This window comes from Bombus impatiens, unplaced genomic scaffold, assembly GCF_000188095.3.
Source record: "Bombus impatiens unplaced genomic scaffold, BIMP_2.2 scf_0225, whole genome shotgun sequence".
In the NCBI taxonomy this organism is placed as follows: domain Eukaryota; kingdom Metazoa; phylum Arthropoda; class Insecta; order Hymenoptera; family Apidae; genus Bombus; species Bombus impatiens.
Window position 1 is genome coordinate 445,499 of NT_176644.1, and position 26,484 is coordinate 471,982.

The following is a 26,484-nucleotide window of genomic DNA, read 5'->3' on the forward strand; positions in this document are numbered from 1 at the left end:
TAGCGTTGACCAATGCAGCTAGAATCGAAGGAAACCGCTCCCTATTTTAAGTGCGTAGCATCGTAACAATGAGAAGAATAAAACAGAAAAAAAGGAAATAAAAGGAACAAACAAGAAAGAAATGAAAGAAGATCGTATCGATATTTTTAAACGGGCACGTTTTAACTGTTTAAAAAATAGTACCCATCTGGACCGCCTATAGCGCTCTTCTATAGTATATTGTATGTTTACGTGTACAGTGCCTTTATACTTGAAAAAGAGAGAAAATGAAAAAAAAAGAATGGAAAAGAACTTTTTAAAAGAAAAAAATGATACCTTCGTTTTCGAGAAATCAATGTACACAGATGATTTTCCAAATTTGTGACGCGAAATAGCGTGTAGAATTATCGTGAACAAAAGAAACGGGGCAACATGAACGATAGAGACTCTTGCATTAATTTCTCGAAAATTCAAGACGTGCGGTCCCTCCTACGTGTCGCAAAACATTCTTTTAATTAGGTTGAAATTGTAATAATTACCTAATTATAATTAATGTAATTAGATTATTATTATGAAGTACGTTGTAAAAGTGTACAGTTGGATCGGGTGATCTCTTTATGCGGGAGATCATGCTGTAGCTAGCCTTATTATTATCATTACAACTATTATTATCATGAATTATTATTACGGTTAATTAAAATATATTGTGTTTACCATAATAATGTAATATACAGTTACACAGAGCTCGACTGTGCTGTACATTATGATTATCAACACGAACGCTGCTGCCCTGCAATTATTATTAAATTGACTTTTCCCAAAAAAAGAAGTGGTTGCTATACGAGATTTTTTTATTTCCTACATGCAAGACTCAAAACACACTCAATGGACTTTAACAAAAACGTGACAATTCCTGGTCATGTTCATTATAAAGTAGAACAGATATGTGTAACATGTTTGAATTGATCGTTTTAGTCTTGTTAACTATTAACTTATTTATTACTGTGTCAACAATGTCATTCCATAATTTAGTTTATATTTTTTATATATTATTGCATATATTTCCAGATTTGTTGTTATTTACTTTACACGTTGGATTAATATTTACAGATATTGGAATTTGTTTCATTATAGTAAATACAGAACAGAAATATAATAGAAGCAGAAAAAATGGAGAATGTACAAGAATTCATTAATACGTAAAACTGGTCTATCGTAAGATTTCTACATATAGCAGCATATAAAATTTTAAACTTAATGCACTTAGATAGGTACTATTCTTGGTGTTGACTGATTCTACAGCCAAGTCTATTTTTCACCTATGCAAGAGATGCATTAGAATTTCAGTTCTCTGGAAACAAGAGCCACATTTATGTGATTATATTCGTAGCTAAGAAAAATAACTTAATCCTCTATAAAATGGTCCATTTTAATCTAGTATAAATAGATACATAATAAAAAGTACAATGAATTAAAAACACAATCACTGTAACAGTGAGAAAGATAGTGAAATTTGTTAAAATTTTAAAGCAAGAAGTCGAGGAGGTTTTAGCTTCAAGGATACTTCAAAGACATTCATATTTCCCCAAGATTCCTCTTATTGTTGCAAGAATATTGTTATTAAGATTTCTTCAAAAAAATGAAAATCATATAAACTTCTAATGAATTTTACTATGAGAAGAACATAAAATTCCTGAAATGTCCTTGATGCTTTCAATCACTGACTTTGCTTAAATATTAATGTCCCTCGTTTTAGTATTTATATATTTAATTCAAAATACTTCTTGAAATATATCCATTTATAAAATAAAATGGATCACAGACTACTTTATAATCTTTTATAAATAATATCGTTACATTCATAAAGTATTCTTAAATAATGGAATGGAAGTAAAAATTATGTTTTTATAGAGTTGTTAGAAGAAAGAAGTGAGTCAAAGAAAAGTTAACAATTATAAATACAGAACGAAATTAATTTACAATTTACACTGGTCAATAATAATAAATATTATCAAAACACGTTAATTAACATGTTATCCAACACTTCGACAAAAAAAGAAAGTGTATTGGGTAGTATGTTAACTACAGGTGTTCGTCGTCCTTTGAGCTCTAATAGTCGATGAGTCACTTAAAATGGATTATCTGATAACTCTTATATTTAGAAGGAAAAAAAATATTTCAATTAGTAATTAATTAATTAATTCGACTGAAATATTACATATATTTTTAGACAAGAATATTTAAATTATTTTGTTATTCACTTTGTTAATTATATTTCATTATTAAATTACTCTATGATTAACAGATTTTATACAACATCTAAAAAAATATATTTGATTACCAAACAAATTTAAAATTAGAACAGTCACGATCTTAGTAATAAAATTTGCTCTCTTAAGGAATGTAACAGACAATTATTAATAATGTAATAAAACGATAGTGATTTTAAGGTGACAAAGGAATACACAGAAAAATAAATTTACCGAAATCTTTTCCTCTAAACTAAACGATCTCTAAAAAATATTCTTTTGTCTTCAAAAATAAAAGAGTTACTGTAGTCATTCATTTTAAGTCTTATCTCACAAGTTAGTTGCTAATTTGACGAAGGTGAATCGTTTGTACATAACTATAGGCACCAACGAACCAAAAAAAAGCTGATGTGAATAGAATACTTATGTCCTCCTAAGCGCTCGCATTTGCTTGCGACGTGCTTGAACGACACCATAAACAACTGCTGCAAGACTTCGGCATCTTGTTGTGTGCTTAGTCGTGCCTTCTTGTTGTAGACTTCCCTTGCCCAATACGAAATACGTCTCCATCGTCCCTTTCCCTTTAACTTCAATAAGTCCTCTTTTCTGAGTTTGATATCCTCTCGATTCCAAAAACTATTTGAAATTGAATAAACGATTTGTATGCATAGCAAATAATTATCTTCGTTTTACATGCTGTACAATTACCCTAGCAATATCCTGCGGGACTTGTATTTTCCCCATAACGCCTGTAGAGTCCATGCGGGAAGCCAAGTTTACAGTGTTGCCCCAAATATCGAATACAGGCTTTCGAGCACCGATCACACCGCCTACCAATGGGCCGCAGCTGATGCCCACTCTTAAGTCGAAATTATTAAAAGAGTGTATATTCACATCCTCAAGACGAAGTCGCATGGCTACTGCATAATCCACTAATCTACACAAATGCTCCATGTTATCCTTGTTATTATCCTAAAAGAAAAATATTTAAAGATTAATAATATTGGATACTGTTTTTAAAGAACTAAGTTATTCAGAACGAATACAATGGAAATAGTTTATTATTGCATGTCGCAGAATATGAGTAAAGATATTTGAACAATATATAGAATTACATTCTGAGAAGGATTGAGACCAGAAGCTGCCATGTAAGTTGCTCCGACTGTCTTTATCTTTTCAATGCAATGAAACCGATTCTCATCCAGAAGTTCGTCGAAATCAGCTGGAAAAAGATATTTCAAATTCATATCGTTGAATTATAAATTATATTAAAAGCAACAAATACTTTTAAATCTGCAGATCCGCCATATTTGTCACTCTAATTTGTACCGATGTTCGTGCGTTTATGATAAATTTAAAAATATTAAAATGCACAGAATGCATATAATATTCAATAACATACAAAATGTCTAATTTTACCAATGATTTCATTCAGTAAACGTATACATTCCATTCCTTTATTAACATCTTCTGAATAGAATTCTGTGAAATTCGGTACACTAGCAAACATCACTCCAACTATGTCACGCGACTGAGAATACAATTCCTGCAAAATATAAAAAGGAAATTATATTTATGAAATTCACCAAGAAGCCGGAAACATAAATTATTCTACCTCTGGTGCTCTTTCTTGTGTTAAAAAATGATGGGCTACGTGGTCAGGTAAGATATTCTTCAACAACTGCATGTTATTATGTCGAGATTCAATCATGTCACTTAGCTCCCTCTCAGCCTGTTGTTTCCAAAGGAAATCTAATCTGGACGTTACTTCTACTAATCTACCATGATACGTAACCATTACCAGGAATACTAACATAAACGTGAGCATTTGTGCCGAGAGAGGTATCGTTGCTCTAAAAACGCAAAAGCATAATTAGCAGCGTGATGTTTTTAAGAATCTAAGATAAACTAGATTCTCATGGACGACAAGCACGACTCACGCATCCTTCTCCTCGTCAGGGATCGAAAAAAAGTCCTTGCAGACTACGAGAATCAGCACGGCGTAAACGGACACGATGATCGTGGCCAATGCCGTTTTCACTAAATAATACAATTTCAGTGCAGAGGCTAACGCAATCAGGCATAAGATCCATGTGAACACAATGTATTCCGGTCGTACACAGGTAGTCCCCAAAACGATGTCATCATCGTAATCCAACGAATACATAGGTTCCGCTTGAACTTCCGTTTCCGGTGTTGATGACATTTTCCTCAAAACGACGTCTTCGTCCCTACGATTACAAGCAAATCTTCTATAATGCCTTCCAAACACAAGTCGGTGGCGTTGTTCGTATCTATAGAACCTGAAAAACTCTTTTCTTCCTCGACCTTTCACCAGACTGGCCCTGTCATTGAGGATTCTTGTCAGTTCCATATCAACGTTATTAGAACCATGCGGTGCAGTTTGATTTTCTTTCGAAGAAACATCTTTCTGCTCTTCTGAAGGCTCATCGCGAAGGGCCGCTTCCAGAAACGTCAAGATGAACTGGTCGAGACCAGCAGTCGGTGCTACTAGTCGTTCTGGTTGCAGTGTTGGGTTCATTAATGGCTGCTGCTGAAGTTCCAAAGCTTCAGGATATTGTCGAATCGACGTTGGACACGCCAGGACACCGACTATAGACGTTAAAGCCATAAGACTGATTACGCTACATATGAAGATCGTTCGATGCTGCTTGTTGTGAACCAACATCGAAGAAGCGTGTTGCAAATATGTTGGTAATGTTTTGAACTCTTCTGCCATCACCAGAATTGAAGATGCTACCAGTATGAGCGTCGTCAATAGCAGCGAACCCAAAAGAATAATACAGCTGTAGAAAGAAGATGATGTAATTTCAAAATTAATACATTGTTAATTATCCTATTTTATAATCTTTTATGCTAATTTATTTTATAATCTTTATCTCATTGTTTGTTCTACAATAACAACCGAATTAGTATTTTATTCTTAAAGTTTTTATGATTAAAGTCTCAAAGTTTTTCTAACATTCATAAATTTGTTTATTATTTGATTATTATTGAAACATAGTCATGAAAAACCAGTCGCTTACTCTGGCAATATCACTGCTTGACAAATTGCGATGAATATCCACACGACGAAGCAACAAATCATGTTGGATTTAAACATATCCTCGCGCAATTGGCCGAACTACGAACACATAAAACAATATCTGCATCAAGATCACTAATTTAGCGAAATTAATTTAATGTTCAGTTTAATCGAATTCCATTGAATTCAATTTTTTTAAATTTAATTGAACTCATTAAAAGGTGACTTTATACACGCAGAATGTATTAATATCCATCTCACCTTTGATTCCAGGCTTTCGTCATTGTAACGCAAAGTCCAAGCATTTATGTTCGCCAACCTCATACGCTTGTTACTTGCAGTTTCAAGGCCTGCCGCCTTCAATTTCTCAGCGGATGTAGCAGACGCAACCTTGTTACTTTTCGCGGATCCATTCTCTTCCTCGAGGTACTCTGACTCCAAATTGGTGACTGACGTCGCAGTATTCAACTATACAAATAACCTAACGCTAGATTCTCGAGGAGTTTCCCGATTTAAAGTCCTTACTAATTTCCAATAGTCGTTAAATACTAACGTTTTCGAATGGTATTTCCGGTGTCCAATCCACTCCAATGTCGTCGTCCGTGGATGAGTTCGGAGCGCTACTGTTTGCAGCTAATGGATTGTTCAATTTGAAGCTCTTTTTACTTTTACTTGCATCCTCCTCGGTCCATATCTTAGGTCGTGAAGAATATCGACGTCTGCATCTCAAAGGTTCCACCTGTTTGATTAAGTACGTTACCACATTTCTCTCTTTTAAGTAATTGTCCCTCTCGGTTCCGTTTCCTGGCTCCACTTCGTACACGTCATTTAAACAGTTCAAAGTATCCTCCGAAATATGTACTCTCCTGAAATATTACGTTTTCCTTGTATTACTGCGACTACTTGCTTTAATAACGTTCTCGCACAATTCATTATGCGATAGTAAATATTACACAAGGGAGTTTCAGAGTTTCAGAGTGTTAGAAACTTAAAGTTTTAGAGTATCGGAGTTGAAGTACTCTCTTTTAGGTTCCAAATGATATAAAAATCAGAAAAGCAACAAATATAGACTTATCATGTTTTCCTTGTGTGTACTTCTTTTGTTAAATCCAATGAGAGATACGCAGTAAGTTTTACCCTGGTATGCCTCCACTTTCAAGATGATTGGCCAGCGTTACATCGTAAGACCAGACATCGAATTGCCATTTTCGAAGTCCAAGTACGCCACACAGTACCGAGCCACTATGAATTCCTATTCTCATATTTAGGTCAACCTAAATGAAGAACAATTTTTCTTAAATTACGCACTTAACGCACGGTGTATCTTTATTTTATATTTTTGAAATATTGCAAAATTCAATTATATCGTTAAATCGCAGCTTATAATCGATCTTAAAGGAAATTTGCGTATTCCACATATGCATTGTAACAGTTAAGATTATGTCTTTCAAATTTACTAACTTACAGTATGTCTCAAATTATTGTTTGATTATTTTAGATTATACAGAATTTAGTTACCTTTGTTGTATACCGCACATCTCTTATTGCTTTAATCATGTGCAAGCCCATTTCGACGCAGCAATGAGCATGGTCGCTTCTAGGAGTCGGCAGTCCGCAAACGCAATAATAACAATCCCCAAGTAATTTAATACGTAAGCAATGATTTTCTGCAGAGAGCTTGTCGAAACGTGCGAACAAGTCGTTTAACACTTTAACGAGCTCTTGAGCACTACATTGGCTGGCCAAAGCTTTGTGATAAAGACGAATATCATAGATTAAATTTGAAACTTTGTAAGATTACTTTAAGAGTTACTACATATATCTAATATCTTATAATATACGTTGTGTGTGCTAATAGAAATTAATGTACAAAATAAAAATTATAATTAATACACTTAAATAATTGACATATGTAAATTATGTTGTTTAAGAATAAAATTTATGTTGATATATAACGTAATTTAAAATTTTTACCATTTTGATATCTTCGAAGCAATAATAGAGATAAAAGTTTGATTGAAAAGATGTTAATACACATGAATTACGGAAATAACTGCAAACTACAAGAGACAATTAATTAATACTAATACAGAAAGAAATATAGACTTTTATAAACAATCACACCGTTTCATTCGAGAAAATAAATTTTATTTGGTATACCTAAAAATAAAAAATAGTTACTTATTATTAATATTTCTTTTTCCATTGTATTTTCATATATTTCCATTTTCCATTGTAACAGTAAACATTATACAAAAGTAACTTTTAAATAAAGATGTAAACTAGTGCAGTTCACTATCGTAAATATGTGATTACATACCAGTGAAACCTTTGATGTCAGCAAAAAGTATGCTCACATTTTCGTAGCGATGGATATATATTCTATGAAATTGATTAGGTGTAAAAGAGATTGTTCCACCTCGTGCAGTCTCACGAGCGATATCACGGATCATTTCCTTAGCCACGAAATCTGGTAAAACTACAATAAAATTCGTCAATCATTAAACGTGATTACATGTTAGAAAGCATAATTTTTACTCGACAAGATACAAAACGCTATAGACAAAATGAAACATTCATCAATTAATTATATAATAATCTACCATTAATCAAACGAGTATGACGGGATTGTTTATTCTATTTTATTTGATTGTATTTTACTTATACTTCCTAAACAAATAATCGTCGAAAGATCGATAATACGTAAAAGCAAAGTACTGCTAGGCTATCGGTAAAACATATCTGGCGCAATCGGGTGAAAGTGTCTAGTGACCCTTTTTGACACTCGGCTGAGCAAGTTACACGCGCTGACGAACCCCATGCCTACGGCGCAACCCCATGCGTTTTTATAGACTACGTTTGACATGTTCGACATATATATAAATATACTTAAATACATGTCGTACGTATTTTGCATCGATACGTAATTACACAGTCCATATACATTTATGATACGTATATATATATATATATATATATACTCTCTAACTCATGTTCGTGTTAATTGTGTGAACAATCGTGAAACAACGAGTTCAATTTAATATCGATCTTCCAACAAAATGTCAATCTAATTCTATTTAATTCGATAATACTCCTGTAAACGAATAGATTAATCCTCATTATAAAATTGCTGAAAGGATGATACATATATCGCATCTTGAACTGCAATAAATCTTGCCAAACTGTTGAACGAAATATTAAATGAAATTCTGAACAAAGCTGTAAACTAAGTCGACTGTAAAATAAACCACAGCGCTAGGAATCATTCATGAATCTGATTAACGAATTTAAAGCATGTCTCACCGGAAAGGAGCAACTTCTCTTGTCGATTATTCTCGTTTTGAGTTCGTTGCCGGGTTTCCATGGATCTATGCGTTTCCAGGAAAGCCTGTCTCTGTCCTCTGTCTGTCAAATACTTAGTGTACATGCCAGCTAGATTCATTGCAAGATAAAGAAGGACGTTGGTTGTTAGCATTCGAACTATGCACGTGACATCATGCAGCTGCAATTGCAAAATTAAACGTACTTTAACGAAAAGAAAGCTGCGAAGCGTACTTGGGATTGCGCTAGGAAAGAAAAAGTTGACGGAAGAGTATTATATAAGTGAAATGGGTAGGAGGCGTTAACTTGTAGAAACTAAAATGTAGACCAAGGATTCTTACATATGTGGGATCTCGTAATAAAGTTATTCCCGCCATCACCATGTGAGTTAAAGCTGTCCCGTAACCGGCAAGGACACACCATCTCAAAGGTAACGGCAGCATGGCATACGGCGCATACACGACAAACAAAATGTACCACATAAGACGTTGTTGACTAGAGAAATCTAGACCAGCTCCTATAAAACCTGCAATTGACAGCGGGTGTGCACATAACATAAAGACACTCTCGATTGTAGACCCGTTTATGGAAACATAACGATCGTTTCGTTAATCTTAAATAGCCGCAAAGGATCGCCGATCAATAGTAACCCATGCCTAGGTATAAGTTTGCTCTACCGTCTCTCTCTTTCTCTCTCTCTCTCTCTCTCTCTCTCTCTCTCTCTCTCTCTCTCTCTCTCTCTCTCTCTCTCTCTCTCTCTCTCTCTCTCTCTCTCTCTCTCTCTCTCTCTCTCTCTCTCTCTCTCTCTCTCTCTCTCTCTCTCTCTCTCTCTCTCTCTCTCTCTCTCTCTCTCTCTCTCTCTCTCTCTCTCTCTCTCTCTCTCTCTCTCTCTCTCTCTCTCTCTCTCTCTCTCTCTCTCTCTCTCTCTCTCTCTCTCTCTCTCTCTCTCTCTCTCTCTAAACTCTATTCGGTAAACGAAGATACAATCTTCCCAAGAGAGCACGTACGTATATTTATATGTGTATATGTATATTAGAACATTGCAATGTGAAACACTATACGTACGTCGACTATTATATCCAACTATGAAAAGAATGTGTCTATTCAGGAACAGAAATAAAAGGAAGAAAAGAAAAAAGATAAAGATAGAAATTATACATGACGTTTGTACGTGTCATCACCTTGAGAATTGATCAGTAACCAAGTGAATATGGAAGCCCAGTATAAATAATTATTGGAGAAACACCGCCACCAGCCAAGAACGCAAACCACCAAGTTCGCTATCATACAGCAGATCGCCCAAGACAACGATTCGATCAGGCCGCCGCTGTTCTCGTCTCTTTCCCACAGCCATATCGCCATAAGAATAATCTGGTATCCCCGGTGCATAGTATGGGACAGAAATTAAAAAACAAAATACAGAATGTACTTCGTAGGATTCGAGTTATTCGTTCTTTAGGGATCAGTTTACCTTTAAGCTAAGATCGACGATATTCAGCATGATCAATGATTTCTGCCGTTGACGATTCGAGTAATGAAGGTAGGACGTCTCGAGCTGTTTGCTGTGGAAGCTGTTCGAAAGCGATGGACAAAATATTCCCTTATAGAGTACGCCTTTCTTGAAAACATCTGGAAATATCCACTCGTATTTATAGCCGAAGGCTGTATTCCACAGAATAAATTAATAACATGTGTGTGAATAACAGTGGCATGTTAAGTAATTCGCCAGGCGATCAAGACGCGAGAGAAATTTATAATAAAATTAAGAAATATCTCCTTTGTCCATGTTTGTCTTTTCCCAGGAGATAAAAAAAGCCGTTTCAACCGTTTTAAACAAAATGCTCGTCACATTACATGGTTTCTATGAGTGCATTTGTAAGTGTATCATAAAAGAATTATATCTAATTAAATGACGAGGTTGAATCAAGACATACAGCGATTCACGAAAGTATTTGAACACTCGTAGAAGCTTTGTACGAACATATCGCATGTGTTACACGAAACCGTAGATCATATATTATAATATCGATTTCGTAATATTGTGAGTGTAGCTTCTGATAACTAGAATGCACCATTAGCTGATGTCGTTACGAGCCCTTCGATTATATTAATTATATTAATATTAAATATAATCGAACCTCGCTGCGCTTGAGATTCTGCATCAACAGGCTGATCAGCAAGAGCCACGTCCGGGTCGGTAGAAATGTCCGCATCCTCGGTTGGATCGGTTGTTTCATTGATGTCTGGAACTTCCGGATCGTTGTTGGATTTCCGGTCCTCCCAGGCCGCCAATCCTTCCCTCCCCAGCCTCTCGGAAGTTAGTTTCTTCACAGCCTTGATCCATAATTGTTTCCTCGGGGAAATACTCAACCTATCGAGGTTAAAAAGTATCTGAAATTAATTTTCTCAGACGAGCAATACTTGCGAGAACATCTAGGACATCTAGGAAATTGACACACGAATACATACCAAATGCACATTGCGTATGTATACATTTTTGTACATTGCACAAAGTAATTAGAAGATCGTATTCTTAAAAGCTGCTCTTTTCCAAATAAGTTTGGAAAATAGATAAAATATTAAAAATAAATGGAATATTATATTTTAAATTATTAAATTCCTTACATAAGAAATTTCCATTTACTTTAGGTAAAGATTTATCAAATTCGTCGTTAAAGTATATAGGATTTAATATAATAAATAATAATTAATGTAAAAATTAATGAGAAACATGTATAGATATAATACAAAAATACTACTTGCGTACCTCGAAAATTGTACAAATTGCTATAAAATAAATATGCAAGAATTTACATTTTACGTAGCTATGAAAAAAATTGAATACTTTATAAAGTGTACACGATCTCCTAATTATATTGAGCCGTGTATAAACAAAGTAGTTGCAAAACATTTATGCAGGTCACGATAAGTAGGTAAACAACTTTTGTTGTTAACAAATATTTTTACATGATCATTAATGTTATGTTCAATATTTTTACATTATATAATACATCAATTGTCTTTTTGTATTAATACTTGTTGTTTTATATGTAAACAATTTGTCTCTAAAAATCAATATTTTATGAAAGGACCTTCACAAAATGAAAAATGAGTTTATTGTTAATGATTGGAAAATATTACCGATAGATAAAAAAAAGAAAATATTCCGCAAATACAGAATACATTTCTAATATCTGAATTAAACCTCTCTCTTCGAAATGAGCTTCGTTCAAAATAATTTCACATTTCTTCATTGTGACATTCTGTACATAACAAAAAGTTGCTGGCTTTGAATTATGTATATTCATCCAAAGTGCAATTTAATCCTTCACACACATAGACATCCTTCTTGTCTTATAAATAATGGAATCTCGTGCATGCATGTTCGAATTCAAAACTAAAAAGGAAACAAAGCACGATAAATAAATAACAAAAAAAGTAATAGCAGCCATTAGTTAAGTAAATAATAGCAAAAGATGAAAGAATAAGAATCTTTTTCCTTATAAATAGAAAATAAATTTTCTTTATGAAACTATTCTGATAATTACCAAATTCTCAAAATTTCAATAGAACTATAAATGACCTGAAATTATAAGTGGCACGTGTAAAACATAAATTATAAAATTAAGAAAAAAATACGTATAAAAACCAAATCCAAACTGATCCCATCGTTTTTCTTTCATACGTGGAAACAGAAAAAGCTCTCCGAAACGATCTTCGCATAGAAGATGTTATACATAACAATATTTAGTACTAACATTCATATATCGTAAAACGTGTCTCACGACCCAAAGAATAGTGTTTCCTCAAAGCACGTATGGACGATACATCATAATAAGTGCACACATATTTTTAAATACGCAGCACTATCGATCCAGACACGTGAATTCTTGCACGTACATCATGATCCATCATCGCAGGTATCATTAAAACCACCGCATACAGGCGATCAAAACAAAAAAAAAGGAAGAATAAGGAACATCGTGTCCTCGTGAAAAATAGTATCAAATGTGTGCATGTGTAAGCACGTCGAAAGGTGTGTTACACTATTGGAAAAAAGACACAAAAAATCTCGCCGATACACCTGCAAAATGTGGAACTTACCGAACAGTGTTATTGTGTTAATGATGTGTCGCATTAAACAAAGAAACAATTGAAAGTCTTTCTTGCACGGTACATATTTTCTTTTCATTCTAGTTTCGTTTCTTTTTTCTTTTTTCTTTTTTCTTTTCTTTGTCGCGTGTAAGAGAAAGAAAATGGAAATTGGCATGGGTGAATACTTACTCATTGATGCCCGCGACATCACTGTCCAGCATCATGCTCCAGGTCTGTTCTGTAATCATTATCCCCCGGATGATCCGCGAAACGAACAACCGCTCACGTTGTGATTGTCAGCTGTGCAATTGCCTTAGTATCCGGCATTTTCACACACCTTAAACCAGAACTTGTTAAGAAAGGAAGCCAATTTCTCTAATGTCCCGCCCGGCGTTGGTTCAAAGAACTTTTTTTTTTACCAGAGACCAAGGAGAACAATCTTATCGAATCGCGAACACTTATTGTGGAGACGTTATCTTTGCTTTGCTCGTCGATTTTTGTTTACTGAGCAGAGCACCGGTAGATTTTTTTCTTTTTGGTATTAAACCTCGTTCAAATTTCCCAGCACGACCGCGCCGACGGGTTTCCGGAAGACGTAGCCGGAAACAGAAGATACTCTCCGGCGCGAATGCACGATCAAAATTTTTCGTTTTCCTATCAGTTCAGTTTTATTCTCATTGCGTGTATTCTTTATCCTAATTGAGTATCGTGTACAGTGTGTAACAGAGTCAACTGTTCTCCCTTCTATCTCGTTGTGTCTTAAAGCATGTTATCTTTCTAATTCGTAAATCGAACGATCGTTTGTACGATAAAGTTTGTCAAAAATAATGTTATCATAAGTATACACTACCATATATAAATATCTGGACAGTTGGTGCAATCCGACCAAAGAGTCGATATTTTTATTACATTTTCAACGTTATAATAGCAGAATGTTCCCTTACTGTTAACTTTACGCTTCTTGCAATAACTGCGATCAAATGGTCTGCTAAATTTAAACTCGAACAAAGAATATAGCTACGTTACTCAAGGTTCGTATTTATCTACAATGAATAGTTGACACTTCATAAAATCTATATAATAGATTTATTATTTATCATTATTTTATCGGATCTAGCATTGTTTATTTGTAAATAACTTTTATATAAAACGTGGCAAGAAACAAGATTGAAAAGACACGTTTAAAATCACTTAGCTGAGGTAGAACTGCCCTGCAGAACTAATTTTCATTCGCCTTCGATTATTGCTGTTTTATTTTTATTGAGATAGAATGAAAAGTGGAAATTAGATCAGAGTAGCATTTGAAGCATAATTTACATATCTGCGATAATTTGGTAGTGTCCAAATACTTATGCACGGTAATGTAAGTATAAAAATACCGTATTATAGCAAGTCCCCCTCGGTTTCCGTGAAAAATGCTCCACCATAACATCGGAACGCGATCGAGCTTATTTTTATACCTAAATATCAATGAACAGGCATCCTAGAATTACTGAAAAGCATTCTTAAATAATATACTCGATAATCTATTTATTATGAGTATACGTGTATACTCAAGAATTCGAGATTTACGAAATATATTTAAGAGATAAAGAAAATAAGAGGAAATGTAAACCGGAAGCCATCCTAAGCCAAAAGGCAAGGATTATGAATAATAATAACAAATAATAATATACTCAAGAATTCGTCGAGTCGAAGGAAATTCGCGATTTAATGCTATGGTACTTGAGTAAAGAACTCACGTATACCGACGAGGTTAGTAATTTAAAAAAAAACGATTAAGAAGAGAGAACGCTGAAATGGTAAAAAAAAGTGATATAATTCCAATGAGCGAAATGTTCGAGTTATGTTTTTACGCTACCTGTCGGCTCCAGTCTAGTCCAATTGAGAAGAACAAGCAAGGAATTCCGTACGATTGCTTCGTTCCAGCATCAAGGCTGCCGTCCGCGAACGAAACTGGTGACGAGTGTCGAAAATCGCGAGGGGGCATCCGCCAACGATAAAACCCGCGCTTCCACGAGCGAAATCGGTCACCGAGTCGGTACCTGATCTTCAAACGAGTGAGTGTAACGTGAGCTTGTCACCGCACGATGGCTCTCTTGACGTCAGATACCTTACTTCATCCCCTCTAATATACAACGAAAAAAGAAGGGGTGTTATAGAAACGATATACAGCGTTTATGCAAATATATATATTATTATAGAAAATTGGTAACTTACTGTTATTATTTATTATTATCGGGATAAGACATATCTCCCAGCATAATATTTATATTATATTCGTGTCGAAATATATAACTCAATCATTTGACTAACTTATGTTCTATAGACTTATAATTAACGCTATTTGTTATGTATGTTACATGTCAGATTGATAATAAAACGGAACCAACTTAAAAAGTGTTAACCTTTACATTTATTTTATATATTATGCATATATTTTGTATTTTCTCCAAGATATGTAATTTATTTCGTATGTATATTCATGATACATTATGTATTATTTATAAAATTGTAACAATTTTATTAAGAATAAGATATATATATATAAAGATTGTATATAATTCGTCAAGTAATTTCTATTAATTGATCTCGTACAATTATTAAATGTTATCGATATATTAATAACTGACAAAGTTAGAAAAAGAATTAGTGCAATTTTTAGAACGGGTTCCAATTTCAAGACAAAATATATCGTAAATCAGAGAACTTTTAAGAAGTAAATTTGTTGAGAATTTAATAGAAGCTAACAGTGCAATTAGAATAAATTTAGATATGCATCCATTAAATCATCTGATGTTGAACTATAAATATATATTGCACTATAAAGTAATTTTTAATTGATAAATCTCATGGATTAACTAAGGTTAGCATTATAAAAATAGTTGTAGCTTACTGTCATTTAAATTATAATCATAATAAATTAAATTATAAATTAGATACTAATTTAATACTAATTATTAAAAATTACTAATACTAGTTATTAACTAATAATAGTTTTTAAAAATTAATTTATTAATTGAATATTTTACGGTTGATAAAAAATATGATATAAATAATATATAAAATATCTATATATTTATATGAAATAAATACGACTCATGTTACGTCACATAAGGATTACAAAAGTTGATTTTCGTAAATCATGGACGCGTGATAAGCGTAATGATCGATGATTATTGGCATAACGCGTGCGCTTTCTAACACACGCGATTCATTATACAAGTACGCGTTATTCATAGCAATCAATAAAAGCTAAACGTAACAACACATGTAAGAACAAATAAGACATTTTATCCATTTATACGTTCTGGAATTATTAAATATATGTAGTCGTATTAAATATTCATCAAATAAAACACATTTTGAAATATATTTATTATTAATATATCATACTATATCGATATTAACACAGGAGGTTTTTGAAATAAGAATCCTTACATTTATGGAAACATTAGTATTTATTGGCACCTTTCATCAAGTTATTATTATCAAAAATAATATTTTACCGCAACGTAACATTAAGTTATAATATTGTATCTTACTACATTAACAAAACAAAAATATTCTTCATAAAGCAATATTCGCAAATATATATTTGTATATATATATGCATAAATATATAATATCATGTTTTACTAATATATCGCATATATATCTAATCTAATTGAATACTGAAGTAAAGAAATAATTATCTAAGACGAAATAAATTCGTAGTATACACTACAAGAAATAAATTTACCTTTCTTCTGTTAACCAAAAACAATTAAAACATATAGGACATATTATAATATTCTTAAATTATATATAGTTAGATTATGTTAACAATTTAAATTGACAAGTCAATAACAAAATTGAAAGCATGTTATAATAGAAAAAAAGGTAAACAACAAAGTATTTATCACATACAAAACACAAACAATAGCTTGCAATCACTCGTGGATAGCATGTTACCCTAGGGTGTTTAATACCCTAACACAAATAATTTAAAAAAAATGAAGAATATCCAATGTATTGGAAGTAAAAAAAAATGGAATGCTTTTAATTTTTGTCAAAAAATTTTTGTCAGTTTTCGTCACAGTTTTGTTGTCTTTTATATGACACAGCCAAACTTGTTAATACAGAACAAAAATTAAATTTAAGGATTTTGAAAAAATAAAGAATCTTAAAAACATAGAATATTATAACAAAAATATATAAAATACTATATAAGAATGTGTATATATAATGTTTAAAAGTTAGTTCAATAAATTATTATTTTCTTGAAAAATAAAAAGCTATAACTTTTCAAAGACATAATTATAGATATAGACATAGATAATATATGTATATGTATAATGTACACATACACGTATTACGTACCAAACGTACGTATGTGTATAGATTTGGTCTTGTAGTCGATGTCGGTGGTTCGCCTGGAGCTACCCATGATCTTTTACGCTTAGGATTCTCAAAATATATCCACTTTTCATCGCCAGTCACAATTCGGTGGAGAAATGACTTTCTTTTGTATTTAGCGAGCAACATTTCGCAAGTGGTTTTTCGGTTTTCCTGCTGTCTTTCATTCAGTTCATATGGAACCCATTTTCCCACCTTCTAGATCTTTCCCATGGCTTTCAAACGTATGGAGACGACTTCTCGTGTCACGTTTAATTGATCAGCGAGTTGTTGTTGCGTTTGAGCATCATCCTCATCCAACAATGCTTGCAATTCGCTGTCGTGAAACTTTTTCGGTGGTCTTCCACGTTCTTCGTTCCTCACGTTAAGATTGCCACTTCTGAATTTTTTAAACCAGTCAAAGCTCTGTGATTTACCAAGAGCATGCTCATCGTAAGCTTCGACAAGCATTCGATGCGATTCTGCAGCAGTTTTCTTCAAATGGTAACAGAAAATCAATTCTGTCCGCAAATCGTAGTTTCCAGGCACAAAATTTAACATGTTCAACGCTATTGCAAACTATGCTGTTGTATGAAACTTGTATTGTTCTGAGTCGAAAATGTTTGTGAAATGTCAACAAAGACTTTTGGCATCAATGACGCAGTAGTGATAACTACATTATCAGCTAGGGCCATCTATAGGCAAATTCCGGTTTCATACTTACAGACCTGATACATTCATATACATATAGTTTCTATTATATTTTCATTACTTCTGTTTAGAACAGTTAACGATGCTATGGGTTTTGCATATACTATTAAATAGAAATATTATTTTTATATACAAACAACTAAATTCTCGAGCGTAAAACAGTAAAACTGTACAAAGATATCACTTAGCATTTACGTAGGAAACAAATACATGTATTCCATGCCGAAATTGTCAAAACTAATTTAACCATTAGTGTTCACTATGATACTCCTATTTTATATCAACTGTATCCAAGTATATATCGCTTTAATCATTTAATGTAGCTCGACCTTCCTCAATTAAAAGTTGATCGATGTAAATATCTTCAGCTGTATTAACATCTATCAATTTTAAACCCAATATAGTATCGGCCGGGGAAAATCCATCAGACTTAGATTCGTAAACTATTGATACAAAATTTTTATCCACGACTAATTCTTGAAACCTTAAACTATCTTCAACAGACCAGTCAACGTTAATCGGTCGTATACCTGTTTAAATTAGTAACAAAATTTACGAAGTAAAACTCTGCATCTTGAAAAAAAATTAAAACTGGAAGATAAAACAATTACATACCAGCAAGTCTTGCTTTAATAGCTTGATACGGTAGTTCTAAGAATTCACTTTTCAAAGGTTGTAATTTATTTAATGGTAGTACTGATACATCTCCGAAATCGCAGAAGTAAACGCTAACCATATTTTCTTTAATGATACTTGAAATGCATACCCTTAAAAATAATTGAGAATAAATAGAAATTATTAATTAATATCAATAACTCCATAATGTAAAGTTCAGACTTGAAATATGTATTTATAGATCACTTTTTATTTATACCTATACCAGTGACTGTCAATGTGTTGAGCTGCATAAAGTTTGCCTTCTTTTACTGATTCTGGAGTTGGAGTTGGACCTTTGTATACTTGACAAGCTTCTTGTAATTGAATCATCATTAACTAAAATTATAAAAACATATACATTTAATTTATATGAAATATATACTTTTTTATATAATTATAAAATAATACAGTGTAATTATATATATATAATTGTAATACATAAATTTATACCTAACAAAATAGATAAAAAATTACATTTACCTCTAATGAACGTTTATCGTCAAATGGTTGAACAGTAAAATTTCCGGGATGGGCAGCCATTGTTACATGAACATCAAAATATTCGCCAATGCCTGAAATTTTTGGTGGTTTTAAAGACTTTACAACGTCATCATCTTCACTTCCTGCGAATTTAGAATTCATACGTTCGATGCGTTTCCTTGGTTTTATATTATTGTTACCATCCCCATGTGTTCTGCAAATATAATAAAAATAGCAATTGCTTATTATTTTCTTATTTGTAGTAACATTTATCAATACTTTCATATACTATACTTCGTAATTTCCTCTTCAAGAGCTAAGGTGTTATTGACAGAAACAAGCATATTACTTGGTTGAATTCGTTTAAATAATTCCACAACTGGTGTCCCCTTTATAGATGATACAACTTTTACAATAAGTGGTTCACCTTTTGGTGCAAGTTCTACAAGTTTCGCAACCATCTTTTCATTGAACATTGATTTATCAATGTTATGAAGATGTACCTTCAATGCCTATTATTATGAATGCATCGTTAAAATTTGTTCTAATATATTAGATTTTTAAATTTTTATCAAATATCCAAATTAAAATCTTACCTGAGGAGGATAATTTGCTAAAACTTGAGATAGTGTTTCTAAAGAAAGAAGATTGCTTTTTGTTACAGTGACAGTCTTACCAAAATCAATTAAAAATGCTCTTAATTGATTGTAAAAGCTGTCACTTACGATTTTCCCCCTGTACCAATTATTATTTACTGACACAAAATATGTTTTACTAGAATCAACTGTGGTTACGATGCAACTCTCTAGATCTTCTGTGTTTAGTCCAGTACATATTAATCGATTTAATAAATTAACCAAAAGTTTCATACTTTCAGACTGCACTTGTACATAAACATCACCATTTTGTTCTACATGAGAAATAAATACTTCTGATACTTGTCCCTCCTATAAATAATAAAAACACATTACTTTTTGTCGAAAATTCAAGAACATCTTCTGGAATATAAACAAGTACTTACAACATCTAATTTAGGAGCAACTAATACGTTTTGTGAGATTTGTTTAAACAATTCTAAATTTAAATTAATGTCATCTGGTCCATGCGTATCATAAAACACAACTGTCGCAGAGAGATCATTCTGATCTTTCTTGCGATTTCGTACTTCAACATATAAAGCACGGTCAAGCAGACATTTTTCAATTGCTATCACAGTGCTATCACAGTCATTGAAATCTTCCAAACCATAAAGACACAGCCTTAATGCCTATATATAATTTAACACAATTGTTTACAAATATATTTGATAATATTATAAAGTTTATATCTTAATAAAAATGGCATTATATTGTTGCGTCAAAGCGATTCATCATTGATTCATCAATATCATACCTGAGCAGGAAGCACACAAAACTTTTTATCCAATATTTGTAATCTACTATAATGGTAAATATCTTCATCACCATAATCGATAAATGAAACTGTAACCATTCCAGTTGTGATATTAAAATCTACACAACGAACTCTGTGCCATGATTCGTCTTCAAACACAACATAGTAATTTCCAATTTCAATAAGTGGTGCTTTTAGAGATTGTTGAATATTACTGTAATGTTTACTCATTTCGGTGGTCATAATGTCAAATTCATCCTACATAAAGATCACGTAAGTAAATATAAATAATAATTATAAAAAAAGATTATATATAAAAAGAATTCTTTTTAACTTACACTATATGCATCTCCTACAATTCTAGCCCATATTTCAACAGTACTTATAACGTATGTAACAGACACAATCCAAAATTCTTCTTCCGGTAATTGCAATTGTCCAGGTGCAACAGGACCAATTGGATGCAGTAGTATTTTATCTGTCTTTAATGATGTTGTATTTCGTATCTAAAAATATATATATTAAATAATAACTGTATTTCTTTCATATACGTACATAAAACAGCCTATAGTTTACAAAACACATTATTTTACCTTTTCACGTAAATCCGACGAGGTAAACCGACGTAGAATTACCGAATTATCTACACCCTTTTCTAAAACAATTTCTGAGCTTGTCTCAATAACTTTTTCCCAGTTTCCAGGTAAAATTTCCTCGTACTGTTGTTTATAATACATGGGTATCTGATGCATAAAGATACCATTTGGATGAGCATCTATTATGGACAAAACTCGTTCTTTTATTATGCTTTTGTCTTTAGTTTCATTAAAACAGGAAGATGAACCATATTTTTCGGTTAGATCAAGCAAGGCAAATTTCGCCGCAAGCTTTTGTGCCTCGTCCTCAGTATGTGCTTGTTCCGGATAACTTGAATATCCGTGAGGACCAATCTAGAAATATATTTTTAATGTTTTATACTATTTATTTTTATTTTTACTTATAAATTACTATTTATTTCTTATTGTCGTTAATTTATACTTCAATATATGAATAATTTCTTTCAGAAAAATATCAAAACAATTTCACAAACCTTAACTTGTGCAAACACAGCCGGTTCTTTAGTATTTTTAATTGTTGTAGGACAGATTTGATACACAGGTTCTGGAAGATTTAGTACACTAGCTCTTCGTTTCAATTCTTCTCTTGGATCAGTAGGTTGTAATTTTGGCACAATTTTTCTAGTATTACCTAATGCCGCCTACAAATATAACTTATTAATCATATATTGTATAATTTAGTAATTGATAAACACTTACAGGTAATTTTGTTGATTGTTGAAGTTTCATTTTACCATCTGCTAAAACTTGTCCAGGTGAGAAAGGTGACAACACTTCAGGTGATTGAGGCAGTGTTGAAATGTTGGTGCGTATATCCATCAATGAAGGAATAGGATTTACTTTAAGTCTGTCGTTTGGACTTGAAATTTTTTTAGGAAGCATTTCCACATTGATATTAGCATTCTTTGAATGTTGACTTATCACAGATGTTACTGTCCTTAGATTGTTCTTTATTTGTGTCTCATCTTTAGACTTGTTAATACTTTGGTTTGTTGATAAAACAGAATTCACTTGTCTATCTTTCAGTCTCTAAAAATTAAAATAAATTTCTCTCCTTCAGTACCAAAATATGTAATCTCATCAGGTATATATTACTTACTTTACTAGGAGAACTTGGTGGTATACCACAATTAGATTGTATATATCTGGGTTTCTCACTATTTTGATGAATAGTAATTTTGGTTGACATTGCAGGAAAATACATATTTTGTCTAAAATAACAAATGTTCAAATGTGTGTGTGCGCGCGTACACACACACGCGCGCGCACGCACGCACACACAAAATATATTCCATATACAGTTTTGAATATCTCTTAAAATTTATATACTAACAACGTTTCAAAAATATAAAAAAGAATTAATTATTTGTGAAAGATTATTTTCTAGTTATTTTTTATATGTAATATTTAGGACATAAAAAAATGAAACATAGATGATGCATTCTACACTTACTTTCCACTCATTTGTGAATATAAATTATTGTTAAAACTTCTTATATTGCCAAAATTTCTTGTCATCATAGGCTTACGAAATGGCGTTGGTCTTTTGGTATTCACCTAAGGCAATACAACATTAAAAATAATGTAATATACAATAAAATGATATAAAACAGTACAGATGAATAACAGACTTACCATTTTATTATATTTTTTAGTTGCTGTCTTTTGTCGAGCAATTAACTTTGTAATATGTGCAGATTCTCCAGTAGGTACAGCCTCCACAAAACAATCTTTTCCTTTCTCAGTAATTTTAACACTAGGGACAGTACGTAAAAAGGCAACCAAAGATTGGTACCCTAACTTTCGAAATGGTATATTTTCATCAATGAGCAATCTATAATCTTCTGCAAAAAGTGTTAATATAAATATTTTTTACAGCTGCATTATAAACATACAATGTAAAATTGTTAATTTTTATTTACTTTAGTTAATATATGTATGATTTATAGAAATATAAACATTCCAAATGAATATTATGAAAATTTAAGTAAATTATAATAAGATTAAATAGTGATAAAAAAAAGCTCCTTAAAAGAAAGAACTTACTATTTAGATCGTCCATCTTGACTCCACCTTTTGAAGATATGAGACATGCACGTACATTTTTTATTACTTCTTCTCTTTCCATTATTGCTTTTTTGTATATTTAAAAATGTTAATAAATGTGTATATAAATTATATTTACAAAGTAAAATTCTGAAAACATTTAAACATCAGATAAATGACTTGATACATAATTTTTAACGAAGTACATTCTGAATAATAATGTTTAAATAATATAATTACTAATTAAATGCTTAGTACTTATAAAAAAAATTATATTAATTTACTAGAACAACATTAATGGGTTAATGTTTATTTATAATATAATGTAAATATTGTTTATTTATTAACCACTTTAAAACAAAATCATACAAAAAACATTTATAGATATTTGTAAAATATAAATCTTATTGTAATAATATAAATATTTTTTATAATATAAGTACAAATAGTAATTGTATAAAATATTTTTCAAACAATTTTTATGTTCGATTATTTTATTATTCTTCAATATTTTACATATGCTTGACGAAAAATGTTATGCTTTGACAAAAGATATTACAATCAAGTTATGAGAATTGCATCTTTGGAAATGTTAAACGAGATAAAATACAATAAATATTATGTAGTTTCTTTTTAACAACTTACTTCTGTTATATATTTTAAAATTATATCGTACACTGATGCGAGAATGAAACAAAGGATTGGAAATATACAATAATTAGTATTTCTGACTTATAATTGAGATCTCGGATAATGCCGGCAAATGGCGATCAGATCGGTAGTGTAAAAATTGGTGAAACACGCAAAATTGTCAAATACATATTGTTGTTAACAAAGGATAGATACTTACTAATTATTTAAAATACGATGTAATACATTTGATACATTATAAAAAAAACATTTTCGCTTCGAAATATTTACATTCTACCATAAAATTCTCATGACAAAATTAATTCACATACTTCATAAAATTTTACTGCAAAATTTTATACATATATTGATATATACAACATTTAGTTTTAATATTATTTTTAATTAAAACCAAGTACACTCCCTATACATATACATCGAAGTCACAGTACGAGAGCTAATGTAATAGTTTAAGCTACGTAATTGTACCATAGTAATATTATCTAACTATACGCTTACTAACTGGAATAAATTTGACAAACGACATAAATATTATGTACACTTATTTTGCAAAACTAAATACGTCGTTACTTTGACGTCATATGAAAAGATAAACCAATCATAATTCCTGATGACATGTAACGAGTACACAAAATCGAATGTAAAAAAGCAGTGGCAACAGCTGCATATCAAATTATGGGCAATTCACATATTTTCGGTAGGTATTATCGTTCTCATATTAATCAAAGTATAAATTGGTAATATATAACAACCTTTAATTTATTGAAATTTTAAAATTATCTGAACACTGGGAGAATACTTCAAGAAAAAAAAATTAGGCCACCGTTATACATGCATAAAAATCAAAGGTACCTTATTTCTCTTCAAATGTCGCACATATATAATATATTATAAACTTCTCTTGTAACTCCACTAAACTTTATCACTTCTTATACAAATATATCATAATTTGACAATAGCTCGACTGAATCTATCTCGAACATTGCCTTCTCTTCACTATTCGTGAAAACCGATTTCCAAACTCTATTACATCTCCGCAGAGAACTATCCAGCATATTATTTGTTGAAGTTGAACACGAAATGCTTCGTTCATCCAATCAGACTCTTCTTGTACCCCCTCCATTTCTAGATAATGAACCAATCATCGGCCAGGTTTAAGTAGCGGTACATTTAAGAAGTCATAATTTTCTATTATATGTTTCTAATTGTTACTAATATTTATATGTGCGTTGCAAACGATAAGTTATTAATAATAATCATATAATATTAATAATAATGCATAATATTAAGTAACTATTTTAAGAACTTTCAATAACGTTCAAACGTAGTTTTAAGCAAATTTAATTGTTCTATAAATATACCATGCATTTGAAACTAATTATAATATTTAAGCTTAATAGGAATTCTTATATATTAGATCTACTCAATATAAAAAAATCGAAACTGCTCTAACTCAACTAACTAATCATACTTTTAAATGAAATCTAATCGCTATTACTCATTATCATAATAAAACATAGTAAGTTTCCTTCATCTTGAAACAATTTTAAGTAATCTTTTAATAATAACTTAATTCTCATATACAGAGACATAATACTATGAAAAGAATATTTTAAAGAATTAAACTTTGACGAGATATTATGTGCACCATATATATTTCTTTGATACTTTTACGTATAAGCTGGTATCTACCTAGAATTTCGTCCCACTTTTCTTTAGTATCGCAGTTAATCTTTTTAACTGATAATAATTATCAATTACCATTTTCTATCATTTAGATTTATGCATTAGATTCAACTAGAATCAGACATACTATAAACTCTTATAATCCAAATTACAGTACCATGCCAAAATAATTTGCTTATAATTCTCAATGAGAATTGATTGTAAATAGTCTATCAAATAAAAAAAAATTTTCTATCTGAGAATGTAAGAAAATGTGAAGTTCGAACACCTAGGATGGCTGCCTGGCCTTCGTCACCCTGTGGATAGAGAAAGCGTTAACACTTAAGGGTGCTATAAATTAAGTCCTCGTCTGCTTAGTGCGTGATTCAACGGGCCCCGACGTCTTATAATTGCGACGTCTGAAAATGCGAAGCTTCGAACGCTCGCAGCGATTACCTCGGTTCCTTTATCTCTGGTTCTAGGAAGAGATAGCGAAGTCACTTGAGAATGTCGTAAACTATGCCCTCTCCTTTGCTAGCGTATAAAATTTCGAAGACCAGATATCAGGATGCGTTTATAATACGCTTATTATATATAAGGTTTACGAAATGACCATGCTTTACGGAATACTTTATGGATTTCAATAAAAACAAGCTACTCTTGAAATAAAACAGATGTTCTTTATTTTTAGTAGCGCTGACCTGAAATGGAGGAAAGGATACTTTCTCTGTTGTCTGTTCTTTGTAGTACGTCGTAAAAGTCAATAGATGCAAGGCTATTTATATTGTTGAAGAATTTCGGTTCTATTTCTATGAAAACAAATAATTAACTTGAAGAAGTTAGCTACGTAACTAAATTGAAGAAATTTGAAACTTTTTATGGATCAGCAATTAGCAACATTGTATTTCCTAAAACAACTTGAAGAAGCGGTCAAACAATCGATATTATTATTTAAGATTGCCAACATTACTCTAAACCAGCAATTCTTAACCTGTGGTCCAGGAACCTGCGGGGGCCACGAGGTCCTCACACATATAGGTTATTATTGTATGTGTTATCGGAATAAAAAATATTTAGTACATATGTATATTTATTTATTTATAATGAATCTCTTCTCTCAAAAATTTAAAGATATTGAATAAAAAAACAAGTTATGTAATTTTTAAATGGGGAAAGAAATCTTGAAAATTAATACAAA

At 31.7% G+C, this 26,484-nt stretch overlaps 2 protein-coding genes across 10 annotated transcripts; both read right to left on the reverse strand.

The window, feature by feature from the left end:
- Nucleotides 1–812: 812 nt before the first annotated feature.
- Nucleotides 813–14,767, reverse strand: LOC100741339 (adenylyl cyclase 78C). Of its 8 annotated transcripts, none has more exons than XM_033319992.1 (20): nucleotides 14,552–14,767; nucleotides 13,541–14,484; nucleotides 12,880–13,448; nucleotides 10,734–10,966; nucleotides 10,067–10,224; nucleotides 9,777–9,966; nucleotides 8,937–9,121; nucleotides 8,578–8,776; nucleotides 7,595–7,753; nucleotides 6,793–7,022; nucleotides 6,412–6,548; nucleotides 5,828–6,140; nucleotides 5,536–5,742; nucleotides 5,276–5,373; nucleotides 4,169–5,035; nucleotides 3,844–4,081; nucleotides 3,648–3,774; nucleotides 3,344–3,450; nucleotides 2,937–3,200; nucleotides 2,652–2,864 (listed from the first exon to the last, which is right to left on the reverse strand). In XM_033319992.1, exons 3-20 carry the CDS (start codon nucleotides 12,936–12,938, stop codon nucleotides 2,652–2,654), a joined length of 3,984 nt encoding a protein of 1,327 aa, XP_033175883.1. In that variant the 5' UTR covers nucleotides 12,939–13,448; nucleotides 13,541–14,484; nucleotides 14,552–14,767. The 8 variants fall into 8 exon arrangements, with proteins under 8 accessions (XP_012239356.1, XP_012239355.1, XP_012239353.1 ...); XM_024366687.2 differs by having other exon boundaries at nucleotides 4,169–4,459; nucleotides 4,532–5,035; nucleotides 12,880–14,484; nucleotides 14,552–14,766; XM_012383933.3 differs by lacking the exon at nucleotides 13,541–14,484 and having other exon boundaries at nucleotides 813–2,864; nucleotides 10,734–10,960; nucleotides 12,880–12,928.
- A 2,160-nt stretch (nucleotides 14,768–16,927) lies between these two features.
- On the reverse strand, nucleotides 16,928–24,666 carry LOC100741579 (tudor domain-containing protein 7). 2 transcript variants are annotated; one of them, XM_024366690.2, is made up of 17 exons: nucleotides 24,474–24,666; nucleotides 22,971–23,120; nucleotides 22,560–22,768; nucleotides 22,378–22,481; nucleotides 22,024–22,135; nucleotides 21,624–21,953; nucleotides 21,398–21,565; nucleotides 20,901–21,257; nucleotides 20,646–20,813; nucleotides 20,308–20,565; nucleotides 19,937–20,182; nucleotides 19,512–19,862; nucleotides 19,210–19,427; nucleotides 18,916–19,129; nucleotides 18,653–18,771; nucleotides 18,394–18,545; nucleotides 18,085–18,308 (listed from the first exon to the last, which is right to left on the reverse strand). In XM_024366690.2, the coding sequence occupies exons 2-17, from the start codon at nucleotides 23,050–23,052 to the stop codon at nucleotides 18,085–18,087; spliced, it is 3,312 nt and encodes a 1,103-aa protein (XP_024222458.1). In that variant the 5' UTR covers nucleotides 23,053–23,120; nucleotides 24,474–24,666. The 2 variants fall into 2 exon arrangements, with proteins under 2 accessions (XP_012239358.1, XP_024222458.1); XM_012383935.2 differs by lacking the exon at nucleotides 24,474–24,666 and having other exon boundaries at nucleotides 16,928–18,308; nucleotides 22,971–23,052.
- Between the last annotated feature and the right edge of the window lie 1,818 nt (nucleotides 24,667–26,484).

What these genes read in the sequence shown, in the direction of transcription:
- LOC100741339 (XM_033319993.1), bottom strand. Translation starts at nt 12,938, where the DNA reads ATGATTACAGAACAGACCTGGAGCATGATGCTGGACAGTGATGTCGCG. An exon ending in TATTACGAGATCCCACATAT is followed by an intron (nt 8,777 to 8,936) that starts GTAAGAATCCTT and finishes TTGCAATTGCAG; the next exon opens with CTGCATGATGTCACGTGCAT. An exon ending in TGACATCAAAGGTTTCACTG is followed by an intron (nt 7,023 to 7,594) that starts GTATGTAATCAC and finishes TTTATCACAAAG; the next exon opens with CTTTGGCCAGCCAATGTAGT.
- LOC100741579 (XM_012383935.2), bottom strand. Translation starts at nt 23,052, where the DNA reads ATGGAAAGAGAAGAAGTAATAAAAAATGTACGTGCATGTCTCATATCT. An exon ending in TATTCACAAATGAGTGGAAA is followed by an intron (nt 22,136 to 22,377) that starts GTAAGTGTAGAA and finishes TTGTTATTTTAG; the next exon opens with ACAAAATATGTATTTTCCTG. An exon ending in CTTGAAGAGGAAATTACGAA is followed by an intron (nt 19,130 to 19,209) that starts GTATAGTATATG and finishes TTATATTTGCAG; the next exon opens with AACACATGGGGATGGTAACA.